The 13,776-nt window shown below is 57.4% G+C and overlaps 4 protein-coding genes across 4 annotated transcripts; 3 read left to right on the top strand and 1 right to left on the bottom strand.

Annotated features, from left to right (window-relative positions):
• Positions 1–149: 149 nt before the first annotated feature.
• EX895_005910 (uncharacterized protein) lies at positions 150–3,530 on the top strand (the record flags this gene model as incomplete). Its single annotated transcript, XM_029886502.1, has 1 exon — positions 150–3,530. The coding sequence occupies one exon, from the start codon at positions 150–152 to the stop codon at positions 3,528–3,530; it is 3,381 nt and encodes a 1,126-aa protein (XP_029736815.1).
• A 489-nt stretch (positions 3,531–4,019) lies between these two features.
• On the top strand, positions 4,020–5,822 carry EX895_005909 (uncharacterized protein; the record flags this gene model as incomplete). The annotated part of the gene is made up of 1 exon (XM_029886501.1): positions 4,020–5,822. One exon carries the CDS (start codon positions 4,020–4,022, stop codon positions 5,820–5,822), a length of 1,803 nt encoding a protein of 600 aa, XP_029736814.1.
• Positions 5,823–5,967: 145 nt separating this feature from the next.
• On the bottom strand, positions 5,968–7,074 carry EX895_005908 (uncharacterized protein; the record flags this gene model as incomplete). Its single annotated transcript, XM_029886500.1, has 1 exon — positions 5,968–7,074. One exon carries the CDS (start codon positions 7,072–7,074, stop codon positions 5,968–5,970), a length of 1,107 nt encoding a protein of 368 aa, XP_029736813.1.
• Positions 7,075–7,782: 708 nt separating this feature from the next.
• EX895_005907 (uncharacterized protein) lies at positions 7,783–12,489 on the top strand (the record flags this gene model as incomplete). Its single annotated transcript, XM_029886499.1, has 1 exon — positions 7,783–12,489. One exon carries the CDS (start codon positions 7,783–7,785, stop codon positions 12,487–12,489), a length of 4,707 nt encoding a protein of 1,568 aa, XP_029736812.1.
• Positions 12,490–13,776: the final 1,287 nt, after the last annotated feature.

Below are 13,776 nucleotides of genomic sequence, written 5' to 3'. Positions count from 1 at the left end.
TGCCTTCCGATGACCACCAACCGAGCTCTGCTGCGTCTCTATCCTCGGAGCACATCGATTTCGCACACAACCTGGACCGCTGGGACGCTGAAGGAGCCGCACAGCGAGCCGCGCAAGACTGAGCGATCGACACCACTATCGCCGTCATCATGTCCTTGCTCGCACCCTTCGGGTTCGGTCAGAAGCACTCGTACTTCCACGTTCAGCTCACCATCCACGAGCTCACCAATGTACCTCTTGTCACCGGTTTCTTCGCCTGCAAATGGAAGATCCAAGGCTCCCACTCTCTCGCAAGCCTGCAGCATTCTGCAGCTGCCGCCCTCCACCAGCAAACCTCGCAAGCTGTGTCGACCGCTGCCCGCAAAGCACACTCGATCTCTGCCAAAGACGCCGCCAAGGACATTCACGCTACCGATCACGAATCAGGAGCATCCAACGATCTAGCGCTCGGTCCACCTCACGAGCATGCCAGCGGCTCCACCAGTAATGCAGACGAAGCTTCCATTCTGAGCAAGTCCAGCAAGGACACGTCTCAGCATGCTTCTAATAAATATGGCTTTCTCAATAATCTGATACGTCCATCGCAAAACCACCACCACCACCACCACAACAACAACAACAATCAAAGCTCGGAACACACGGACGACCACGAACCGCCATCCGAGTCAGGAAAACCAGCGGCATCAGCTGAAGCAAGCAGTCAAACTTCCCTCACTTCACCTGCTGATGTGTCTGAAAGCGTCACTTCGAGTCCAGTCTCGCGCAGAGACAGCATCACAAGCCGCAAAACCTCCCACTCTCGATCAAAGGCGCTCAAAGGCCTCATACGTCCTCATGCCTCCGACAAGCACGATCACAACGTCGACCCGCTCCTCTTTTTCTCTCAGGAGCCCAAGGGCGAGACCGACTTTGTCAAAGTTCACGATCACAAGGTCGAGTGGGAGCGCGACGTCGAGGTCGGCATGCGCATCGGGATTGGCAAGCCCAAGACCTCGTCTCCCAGCCATAGTCGCCATGACAGCCCCGCCGTTTCGGCAAAGTCGAGTGCAAAGGATCTCCGATCGCGCTCCAACCGCGACCAGCACCTTGATGATCTGTCCACCGCCTGGGGTCGTCTCACCAACTCGGAACTCAAGCTCACCATCAAACAAGAGATGCCCGCCCATGCCAAGTCCACCACTCATCCTTCCGTACTTGGCCATGTTGTCCTCGATCTCTCCGAGTTTGCACCCAATCCCCCCGCAGCGAGCTTGAAAGGGCGTCACCGTCACCATCACCATCACCATCACCACCACCATCATCATCACCATCGCCACGGACCTGGAGGAGAGCATTCGTATCGGGATCGTGTATGTCGTACTGAGACGCGCAAGTTCTTGCTCAACGACAGCAAGATCAATGCCACTATCAAGATCACCATCAGCATGACGTTCCTCGGCGGCGCGCGCGAGTACTATGTTCCACCTATCTCGAATGGCCTCATGGTCAACGGCTTGGGGTCCATTATGGCTCCTTCTTTGCTTGAAGCCAGCCACGACTCGTCTCCGGCACGCCCCGGCAGTGATCCTGCGTCCTCGCACAGTGGCAGCGCGGGTAGCAGTCTGCGCAATGAGCCCATCCGCGCCAGTGCTTCCGTTCGAAATCAGAGCCTCATGGGCAGTGGCTTGCCGAGTGCCAGCAGCTTCACACTCAACCACATGAATTCGTCGGCTTACTCGCATCACAGCATGTACGGACCTCCGCTGAAGTCCATCTATACCAAGAAGACCTGGACCAATCGCATCCCCGACGAGAACCTCGTTGCTACTGCTCCTGGCGCGGACGGTGCCAAGAAAAAGACGCAACGCCACCACGAGCCGTCCTCTTTCTCCGGGCGCTCTCAAGGTGATCGTGCGCCCGAAGACGTTGTCAATGCTATCTTCAAAGGTATCTCCGTCGGTGGCAGCCACCATGGTCAGGTGCATGACCAAGCCGCGGCTGCCAAAGCGGCTGCTGCCCGTGCCGCCAGAGCCGAGCGAGCTGCCGCCATGGTCGACTCCCAGACGCGCCAATTGAGGCACAAGGCGAGCAAGTCTTCGGAAAGATCACGATCGCGCGAACGTCCTCGCACCGTAAGCTCGGCGTCACATCTATCCAAAAAGTCGGAACGCTCATTCTCCTTCGGCCTAATTCGCCCCAAGGACAAAGACAAGGAAAAGGAAAAGGAGCGCAAAGAGAACCAGAAGGAGAAGGAGAAAGCCAAAGTAAAGAAGGACGGCAAGAAAGGCCACAAGGGCAGTTCAATCGCAGCCGACTCGGACAGTGTGCATGTAGACAAAGCACAAAGCCGTCATCTCAGCGTTCTCGGTGCCGATGCTGGGAAACTGACGCCCGGGCCACTGGTCCTGTCGCCATCTGCCTCTACAGACACACTCCAACGCACCAACAGCGATTCTGCGGTTGTGCCACCAACCAGCGCAACACGCTCTTCTGCTAAGCGACTTTCGTCTGTTCGTTGGGACTTGGGTAGTAGCGGCGATGATGCGACAGGAAACCCTCGACCGTCGCAAGAGACGACGCCAATAGCCGAGACGTTTCACGACAAGGAAGCACAGGATCGGGCTGCCATGCCACCGCCGCCGTCCGTCGTCGTGGATCATGCTTATATCCCTGTTCGTGCGGGAGGTATTACTGCTGCTTCTTTGTCTTCTGTCGATGTGACGGCCAACGCCTCGAGCAGTTGGCCAGTCGCGGGAGCCAAGAGTACAGCGTCGTCTGCAGATAGCGCGCCCCTCTCTCCCAAACAGCAGATGGCTAACAATGCCTACGCCGACGCAGACAGCCGTCAGTCCTCTTTGTCATCTGCAAACGGCTCGGACGATGGGAAGAAGGTAAGCTCCAGCGATCTGAAGGCACTGTATCGGGCCGAGCTCTCGATGCCTCCGAGTCTGTCCAACAATGCCTCGGTGGGTCTCGAGCGGCTCAAACGTACCAGCCGTGCTAACGATCAGTTCGCCAAGGATCCTTCCATAACGTCCCGTCTTGGGACGAGCTCGGATCTACTACCTGCGAACGACAGCCAAGGCGTCTCTGGCCGTGAAAGGCGTTCGAAGGGCAACCGTGGTATCGAGCCGTCGGAAGCCGCGTCCAAGGGCTGGCATGGAGCAGGCTGGCTTCGTCCCACCTCGACTGCGCCTGCTCCTCTTCCTCCCTGTTCAGATTCATCGTCATCTTCGGGGGACGAAGAGCTTGACGAAGAAGACTTCGAAGACGCTAGATCGAATCGGTTTGGTTCGAACGCTTCCATCAAGTCGGACGACAGACGACGATCCTCTGCTACCGACCAAACCTCCTTTTCCGACCCTCCGGCCACGCCACGCATTTCGGCATCCGAGAGATCAAGACCGCCACGCGAGCGCGAGTCCTCTTCTGGGACTATCTATCATAATGTGGACGAAGAAGGGGACTGGGCATATGCCGGAGAGCCTGGCAAGACGTCGCAACCCGCCATGGCCACGACCGAACTTCCTCTATACGGCACAGCCGCCTAAACGGCAAGGATGGGATGCCCTCCGTCTCTCACGCACATCTCTATCTTAATATTTGTATTTGTACCCTTTTGTTATTGCAAGCATGCATCTCACTTCTTTCTGTTCGTCAGCGATGATCATGTGCTGTGAGAGAAGGGCAACGCGGCCTTCTGTGACGGTTGGGGAAGCTTCAAGGATGGGTTTGTTAGGCCGAGGACATCCATCATTTTTCCTTAAGAAAATCGTTGGTTTAGTGGAGGTCTGACCGCCTCAAAGTGAGAAGGGAACACGAAATCGGATTTTGTGATCGACCGACCGCGCGTCTCAACCAAAGCAGCAGCTCGCAGACTGTGCCGCACACTTGTGTTCTCAACCAACACCTTCCTTCCTCCATTCATCCTCTCACTCTCGCTCGCACCGTTCGGGATTGACGTTCTCGACCACCTCCGATTCGAATCGCAATTCAACCTTCCCTGGTTCTACACAACTCCGAAACCCCCATTGCCAATCATGCCAGAGCCAGTAAAGGCGTCCAAGGAGGATGTCCCTGCTGCATCGGCAGTCAAGGCTGCTGACGCCGCCGATATCAAGCCGCCCAGCGAAAAGGAACAGCTTCTTGCGCTTCTTCGACACAACTTTCTCTTGATCGAGCGTAGCGTTTCGCATATCGAGCAGCGCTTCACTGCACGTGTGCTTCGAACGCTACCTTACATCAGGAGAAAGGTCAACGCCTATCCGGAAGTGCTCGCGCTCGCTGTGCAGGAAGGCATCCTCGCCAACGCACAGGACAACGCATCGATCCAAAAACACCTGCTCACCTTCTTGCCCCAGCCTTACAAGCCCGAAGCACCTTCTGCCAGCTCGAACGCGGCTGCGAGTGCCGCAGTCCGTTCGGAGGCGATGGACGTCGATTCTGCCGAGCCCAAGGCGGAGGCCGCTAAGGACGCCAAACCCATTTCGACTGCCGCCGCCTCGGCGAAACCCGCACAGAGGCAGCCCGAGGCGCAGCCCGAGCTGGTTGCCTACCTGCGTTTGCTGACGCTCGTCCACCTCATTGACAACAAGAAGCTCGATGCAGCCTCCGACGAGGCCGTTGCTTCCATCTCGACCATCACGCAGCAAAACAGGAGAACGCTCGACCACCTCGCTGCCAAGACGATCTTCTACCTGGGAAGAGCCGAAGAACTCAAAGTCGAACACCATGCCAAGGCGAAAGGTGCGCGCGTCGAAGGTGGCCTCACCGCCATTCGAAGCCAGCTGCTCGGCCTGCAGCGAACCGCCTCACTGCGTCACGACTCCGAGACCGAGGCGACCATCATCAACCTGCTGCTGAGGTCGTACATTGTGGAAGCAAATCTGTACGACCAGGCTGACAAGCTCGTCGCCCGAGCTCCTTTCCCTCGATCGAGCGCCAGTAACCCTCAGGTGGCTAGGTACGACTACTACGTCGGACGCATCCGTGCTGTCCAGCTCGACTACACGCAGGCGCACGTCCACCTCCAGCAGGCCATCCGACGCGCGCCTCAGGTTTCGCTTCCGCAGGACTCGAGCTCGGCTGGTAGCGATACCACTGCTGCTACCCCTAAACCGGCGACTGTCGAGAAGAAGGATACGGCCAACAAGAGGGAGTCAAACCCAGTTGGGCAATCTCAGACTGCAGCTGGCTTCTTGCAGACCGCGCACAAGTTCTTGGTGGTGGTGGAGCTGTTGATGGGTGAGATCCCCGAACGATCCATCTTCCGTACGCCTGTTCTGCGCAAAGCGCTTGCGCCGTACATGGAGATTGTGCAGGCGGTGCGCGTGGGTGACCTGCAACGCTTCCAGTCGACGCTGCAGAAGTACACTTCGCTCTTCCAGACAGACAAGACGCTCTCGCTGATCGTGCGTCTCCGCCACAACGTGATCAAGACGGGCATTCGAATGATTTCGCTCTCGTACTCGCGCATCTCGCTCGCTGACATTACGCACAAGCTGCACCTCGAATCGGAGGAAGACGCCGAGTATATCGTCGCGAAAGCGATCCGCGACAATGTGGTGGACAGCCGAGATACGCGTGTCGACCACGAGAAGGCCGAGATGGTCAACCGCGAGACCAAGGATCTGTACGAGACGGACGAGCCCATGCAGCAGTTCCAGCAGCGCATCCAGTTTTGTCTTCAGCTGCACAACGAGAGCGTCAAAGCGATGCGCTACCCGCTCAACGGTCACAAGGCTGAGCTGAACAGCGTGGCGGAAGCGCATGAGCGCGAGAGGGAGTTGGCCGCCGAGATCGCGGATGGCGAGATGGACGATAGCGATGATGACTGGGCTTAGACTCAAGACGTTCAGAGCGTCGGTTGCAATTCAGATGTGCATCTCTTCGACTGTTGTGTGTGTGCCAAGAGGCGAGTGATACAGAATGATCGTGAGTGTGCGATGCGGATTTAGTTTTTGTTTGCAGACATGCTTGAAAGGTGGCTCAAGACGGGCCCTCGAACGATGGAGGTGGGTCCTGTACAGCAATGCTCCCCTGATCCGCACTCCCTGATTCGATCTCGTGCTGCGACTGATCGGCCGCCCCTTCTTTTGGTGTAGCACTTGCATCCTGATGCTCTCGCTGCTCCTTCTGTTCTTCATCATACAGCTTGGCGGCTTTCCGAATCTTTTTCTCCATAGCGCGGATCATTTGTTCTCCTTGTGAAACATCCTTCCTCTTGTTCTTGCCCCTGCCTACCCCAGCTTGTGATGAATCGGCTTGAGCGTCTGACGGCGCACTCAGCAGATTTGCTAGCGAAGCTAGCCTGTGCTGCTCATCAAGAGCGGATTGCTTCGCCTCGTTCGCGAGAACGTAGGCAGGAGGTTTGGCGAGTGCGCGTAGCTTCTCGTATCCTTCTCCGTCCTCGGTGCTGGTTTCGCGCGCTGCGGGGTCGTAGATCGGTTTGAACAGGATCCGCCTCCGCGTGGTTGAAGAGGCAAGATTCGCACGGCCGTCCGAGATTGATGGTGGGATGGGTTGTAGGCGGTGCTGGCTGTTCCGAGGGCGTGTGGGGTCGAAGTGGTCGACGATCACGATCTCGCTTCCGAACAGCGTCATGTTGCTACCGCGCAACACGGTGTCGTTGATCTTCAGTAGTGGAGTAGATGTGTCGAGACCGGTGATGGAGAGCTGTTTTCCCGCGCCTAGATGCGGTCCGTTCGAGCTACTAACGAGGGAAGATTTGGGATCAGTGCCTCGTTTGATGCGTTTGTCCATCTCCACTCCATCGCCGACCCCGCCGCTACCTCTAAACCCTCTTATACTTCTCGAGCTCGACGAAGCAGCCGCCGGGATTGGATCAGCATCGCTGTAGTCCAGACCGACAGAGTATCCCAACAGTGCGCGCTTGGCGACGCGTTCCGTGCCCAGGTCCAAAGTGATGAGCTCCTCTTGGTCGCAGAAGGACCATTCGGAACCATCGCTGTCCGACTCGTCAGCGCGAGGTATGGAGGAAGAAGGATCCAGCGGTGTGAGAGTGGACGGTCCGGCGCCAAATGCGTCTTCTGGTAGGCGATGCCAGGATGGATCTATCATAGGTGCCACTGTCATCGTTGGTGATACGAGCACTGCGAACGGCATCAGTGATGGGCGAGGTGAGAAGTGGTCGACCTTTGATCCTGTTGTGGCCATTCAGGGTCCATTTGAACCCGACAGCTTAACATTTTCATTCCATTTTTGGGATAGAGGCTGAGTTGGAACTGCGCTCTGATGTGGAGGACAAGAGAGTGAAACAGGGAGAGGGAGCGTGCGGGCTGCGTGAGAGTTGCATGCAGGGTGCCTGACCCGGCAGAAACTCAAGGTGTGGGCCGCTTTCAGCTCAGTTCAAAAAGAAAAACAAAACACAAAAACCACATACACACACTGTGCCGGTTGAGAGCCGAAGGAAGAGAGACAGAGGTCTAAGCTAAATTGCTTTGAGTGAACGTGAGAGCGATAGAGACACTCAGAGGTGTGCTTTGTTTTGTGTCTTGCATTCAACTGTGGCTATCAGCACCTCATCGTCTGGCCCCATCCCTATCGGAGCCGCTATCACCATCCCCACCACTAGGCATCTTCCTACGGACGATCCTACGGGACAATTCGTTTTTTACACTGACAAACGAACGCAGCGCTGCATGTTGAAGCGGCGCTGAAGCGAAAGGCGGACGCCGAGGCAACTGCTCATGTCTACAATCTGCGCATTTAGCATCGCCAGCCACTTGTCATTTTCACTCCTAAGCAAGCTGAGCTAGGCCGTCTAGCTTCCTGTCAGACACGATGCCTTTCGCCTGGACGCACGATCGCGCAGCAACCGCTTCGTCGACATCGGCCGCTCCCTCGGGTCGAATCTCGGCCTCTCCGGCACAGACAAGAGGAGCAGGAGCAGGAGCAGGAACAGGAACAGGAGCAGGTCACCGTCGCGGACTGCCTCACTCGACCTCCATGTCCTCGAATGTGAGCAGCCTGAGCACCAGCGCACGCAGTGCTTCCGGCTCTCACTTTTCTACGGCACTGCCGCCTTCGTCGCTATCGGTGGCAAAGTCTTCCACCTCTGCTGCTCTCACAAGCGCCGACGAGAGCGACGACTTTCGACGCTTCTTAAACGAGGCACAGGCCAAAGACGATCTTCAGCGCCAAAAGCAAGCCCAAAGAGTGGCTACCCTTGCGCCCAGTGGTCAGAACGCGAGCAGACCCCAAGGTGCAGCCGAGTCGTTACGAAGAGTTGCCAGCTCGTCGACCCTCAACAGCGTCAACAGCCAACGAGCTGTGCCAAATGCCCCCTCTACGAGCGTGAGACATAATGCGACGCTGTCTGCGGTCTCGCGAGCGCCTCGATCCGTTTCAAACTACTCGGTCACTTTCCGCAATCCTACGAGCCAGTTCCTGGAACAGCTTTCCCTCGAGGCACAAACGCCTGAACTCGGCATCGATGATAGCCCCGTCACCGGGCGTACGGTGGACAACAAGAGTCATCTGACTGCGCATGGGCATGCAGCTCAGCTTCAGAGCCGTAGTGCTTCGGGTTCGCTTCAAGCGAGAAATGCTACCGTCAAAGCCAGAGCCCCTTCTGGACAATGTGTGCCTGCGCGATCTCCGACCATTGCGGTGGAGTCTCCTGCAGCAACGGCAACTAGAACACAGACTACGTCGAATCAATCGGTCGTGCCGACCTCGACTTCAAGGCAAACCAGTGCACCTCGAATTACCTCGCCTACTGCTCGCGCTCAGCCTCTGTCTCCCCGACGGAGGCCGCAGAGTTACATCCACAAGCCACCTGCACAGCCCTCTGGCGTGATGTCGCCGCGCAAGCTCGGTGCGACGGATCTAGGGCTCGGACTGCCCACATCACCGGCAGCCTCGCCCACACAGGCAAAACGCAGTGCCGACGAGATGGAACGCAGCTCGTCTCCGCATTCAAGCGCAAAGCTCGAAGAAACGGCCAAGGATATCAAGGCTCCTCCCATGCAGCTCATTCCGAGTCAGCCAGCGCCGCGCAGAAAGACGTGGTTCGGACTTGGCTGGGCAGCAGAGGCAGAGGATCAGGTACCTTCCGAGATGAAGGATGAGCCGATGCACGTTATGGACTCCGCAGACGACCAACCGCCTCCACCCATGAGTGAGGAGGAAGCTGCATTTAGGAGATCGCTTGGCTACAAAGATGTTTTCCATTCTTCGGCGGATGGCAAAGGCGTTGCTCAGCCTTTGGGCGACCAAAGGGCGGCGTTTCCTGGAGGTCGCGACTCGGATGCCACCATCAAGGCTGAGCCGGCGCTTGCTCAAATCCCGGTTCGAGAGCGACGTGTGTCGTGGTTGCCTTGGCGGAACATCGCGCCTCCTGATCCTGATGTAACGGCTGGGGCGGTCGCAAAGGCTGCCGACGACGGTGCTGGTCAGCAGAAGAACGTCGAGATGGCGGAATCGGCACCCGCAGAGGTCGCTGATGCTCTTGCGCAGGAGACCAAGAAAGCCATCACCGAAGAAGGACGCGACGATAGCAAAGACACGGTCACATACAAGACCATTGTCAAGCGAGGCTGGATGGGCGCTCGTTACGAAGTGCAAGAGCCCGTATCTGGTTTGCGCAAAATGTTTGACCCGCCTGCACCAGATGCAGCTCAAGCGTCGGGACCGGGCGTCACCGTCACCACCAAGGACAGCCGGGTGCAAGCCAACAATGAAGGTGCCACCGCCGAGCCTGTCCAGCATCAAGCCTCGTATCCTCCAACTGGTCCAGCAGCAGAAGCCTCGGAAGGCAGCAATGCTAGACAACCCAGTGCAACCTGGCGATGGAGGTTCTGGTCTGGCCACGAGGACCGGCCAGAGGTGGATGCGACCTCGGCCGCTCAACAGCTCCAAGTGCCGGATGCACTGCCCGCTGCTCCTCGAGCTGCTGGCTCGGAGTATCCACAAGACACAGCTATGCCGATGGACATCGACCAGGATGGCCATCAGGCCACGGCACCAACAGCACCGGACGGAGGCTCGTGGACTTACTCTTCGTACCTGGCCAGCTGGGTGCCGACCTGGGTGTACAATGCGCAGCAGGAGGAGTTGGCTGTTAACGACAGTGCTGCGCAAGTCGATTCCACTCCCGCTGAAGCTCCTGCTGAGGTGCCACCACGCACGCCTGCTGAGCAAGTCAAGGCCGATGCACTGGCTAGGGATGCGTCGGCTGCCGTCTTCGATGCCAACAAAGCGGTGCTTAACGAATCGACACGCGGCGGCTGGATCAAGTTCTTTGGCTCTCGCAGCGCAAATCTTCCGCGAGAAGCACCCGAAGCCATTACGAATGACGATGGCATGGAGGTGATGGATATCAGCGAAATCGATGGACCGGCTCGTCCAACGGCGGCTCGGGCCATCGCAGCTACTAAAACTGATAGGCTCACCGCGGATGCGGCGCGAGAGCCACGTTCTAGAACGACTACCAATGGCAGCGTGACTGGGTCCAGGTCGTCGTCCCTCGCTGGTGATGCTGAGCACTCCCGTTCAGCCACTCCGTTGTCGACGAGCATGAGCAAGGACAGCGTCAAGAATCTCAGCAAGGTGGCTATCACCAAAGCTGCCAACGCCACAGCCGCGTCAGCCATGGGACTTGGCAAAGGGAAGCGAACCGACTCCGCCCAAACCAGAAACGATACTGCAAGTGGCGTCAACACCGGCAGCGGCAGCAGCAGCGCACAGCCAGCCAAGGATGTTAGCAAAAACGTGGCACCCAACGGGTCTGGCCCCTCTCGATCGGGCGCTACTACGCCTACGAGGTCTGCCGGCGATCCTGTACCAATGGTGCCGCCCAACTTGGTTCTGCCTTCATTTGATGACACTTTTGCAAGAGCGCCGAGGATGTGGCCGCCCAAGGTTGGTGTGCTCGAAAGGACGTTGAGCGCGGTCAACAGCTACCTCTTCAGCAAAGTGCCTGATCTGGAGCGCATGAAGCGGCCGACGCGCTTTTCGACGTACGGGGAGCCTAGCCTTGGTTCCAATGCGTCCGCCTCCAAGGGCGGCCGACCCACTCAGCGCCTAGCAGGTAAAGCCAAAGCCACGGGCGCGGGGTCGAGCAAGGATAAGGGCGTCGAGACTGCGCTTAAAGAAGTCGCCGGCTCTGCTCAGCGTCTTCCTCGAGCCTGGTCGACTGTGGGCATGCACGAACGGGCGCAGTCGAAAGGGACTGCCGGTATTGGCAAGGTTGTCGTTATTGGAGTGCATGGCTGGTTTACACAAAGTATCTTTAAGAACATGATTGGCGAGCCGACAGGCACTTCGGCCAAATTTGCGGCCATGCAGACCGAGTCAATCCGTCGCCACTTCCTGGAGGCTGGCTTGGAGCTGAACCCCGAAGCTATCACTGCCATCTCCTTGCAGGGCAACGGCAAGGTGGCCGATCGCGTGGACCGGTTGTTTTCGGAACTGATCAGCAGACCGAACTGGGTCAACGACTTGAAGCACGCAGATGCACTGTTCCTGTCGGCGCACTCGCAGGGTGCAGTGGTGGCGACACAACTTCTGGCGCGGTTGATCGAGCAGCGCATCGTGCAAGCCGAACAAACGCGCATCTGTCTGCTTGCCATGTGCGGCATCCATCACGGGCCGTTTGCGCATCTCAAGTCGTCCGTCACCGCGAGCTACATCAATTACTTTGAGACGGCAGCGGCCAAGGAGCTGTTCGAGTTTCAGTCGTCGTCGACGGCTGTATCCAAGCAGTACACGGCGGCGCTCAAAATCGTGCTGGATGCGGGGGTAAAGTGCGTCTATGTGGGGTCGACCGACGACAATGTGGTGCCAATCTACTCGGCGCTCAATTCGAGCAACAACCATCCGAGCATCTTGCGCGCGCTCTACATTGACGGGCAGGCGTTCCCCAAGGTGGATTTCTTGACGAATCTACTGGTGCTCTGCGTGGCGGTCAGGAACGCAGGGTTGAGTGATCACAATTTGTTGACGCTGCTGTCGGCGAGTGTGGCGGGGAGCTTGTATGGCGGCAAGGGACACTCGCAGGTGTACGAGGAGAAAGCGGTGTATGATCTGGCAACGCGGTATCTGTTTGAGGTGACGCATCCTCTGGCGGAACCGACGTTTGTGCCTGGTCCTCCGGGTGTCAAAGCGTCCCCACCGGCGGCTTCTGCGAATTCGTCGGCGCGCCGTGTCTCGAGCTCGGACACCGATTCTGGCAATGCAGCAGTGCTGGTCTCTGAGGCGTTCGAAGCACAGCGATGGAATCCGTACGAATTGCCGTGGTCGCTGCGCGGGCTGTTCGAGGACAAGCATGTCAGGAGCTTGTTTGCGGAAGACATGCTGGCGCTGCTGCAGAGCTATGACGAGTGGAAGCCGGATGCCAAGTCGAAGGCGCTGAAGGATCTGCAGTGGAGACTGGCGCCGATTCGGAGTATCAAGCCGCCGGAGATCGAGGCTGGGGAGGAGGAGGCGGAGGCGGAGGGTGCGAGGAAGGAAGACAAGGGCGTGAGTGGGAAGGGGTCGAAGTTGTAAAATGTCTGCATCATCAAATCGTTGTATCGCGAATCGTAAACAGAGTGGGACGTGTTTTTCTTCATGACAGATTGAAGCATGTGCGATGTGGCACAGTGCCTTGGGCAGCTTAGACGTCGAGAGGCTGAGCATCCTGAGCACTGTTGTCCTTCTTGTGCTTTTCCTTGGCCTTGCACTTCTGGGAGTGGTTCCTTTGGCCGATCGTTTTCAACTTGCACTTGTATGACCACATTTCTCTAGGCCAGCATGCTGCCCAACGTTCGCTCCAGAGAGGATGCTTGGGCGCAAGAGCAGGGACGAGCTTTTCGGCTGCCACGTCGACGGGGACTGCGGCAGGGTCAGAGGTCGCATCTATGTCGCGCGCAAGGCGCTGATAGCGCTCGTCGTCAGGCGGATGCTGCGGGTCCATCGTCATTGAGTTCAATTTGGATTGTCACAACAGATGATTGATTGCAGGAGATACTGAAGCTAGCTAGAATGACAAGGATCAGTTTGAGTTTACACTAGTGCCTGAACTGCCGACGTGAGCAGGACCACAACGCAAGCCAGGAGAGCGAGTTGCTTGATTGCAGGCGATGCCAAAGGGCGCGCAGTGTTGGCCGCGGGATCGTAGCCGATCGCGCTGTCTCGATTGTGTTTTGTGACGTTGTCCCAAAGAGTAGTGAAGTTCGAACCAGGAGCCGGAGTGCAATAGTAGATGCTGCTGTTCCAGATCCCGCCATCCTCTGCGCAGAAGGTGGGCGCAGTCACTGGGTCCGTGTAGTTGACGCCTGCAACTGGAGGTTTTCCACTTAAGTAAGCATGAACGACAGTGTTCTGCAAAGGTGAATTGCTTGAAAGGCTACTCATTGGTAATCGGCAGGATAGCGACGACGGGAGTCGGTACGATAGCGACGACAGGAATCGTCTGGAGATGGTCGTGAAGGTGGTAGGCTGGTTCGTCTGGCCAGCCCGCTACATACATAGGTGTCGCTTTCGGGTTGGGAGCCTCGCAGCTTCGATACGACTCTCACAGATCGTACTGCTCCCTTCAGTAAGCTGTTCCCCTTAGCACCAGTGGGTAGCCAACTCTGCATAGTTGTGCAGCACAGGCCTTAGTCTCATGACAGCGGCTCGCGCCACTCCGTGAGAATCTGCACTCATCTTTGTATTTTTAGTGTGTTCTTTTTGATAAGCACAGACTTGGACGATGCCTAACCACAACAGGCTTACCTGGATTCATGCTGCAGTATATGTCTCGGGGATGTACCTTTGGAACAAACGCTTTACAACCACGACCCAGACACC

Source organism: Sporisorium graminicola, chromosome SGRAM_8 (genome assembly GCF_005498985.1).
Source record: "Sporisorium graminicola strain CBS 10092 chromosome SGRAM_8, whole genome shotgun sequence".
Taxonomy (NCBI): domain Eukaryota; kingdom Fungi; phylum Basidiomycota; class Ustilaginomycetes; order Ustilaginales; family Ustilaginaceae; genus Sporisorium; species Sporisorium graminicola.
Note: the sequence above shows the minus strand (reverse complement) of the source record. Positions and strands in the feature narration are given on the sequence as shown.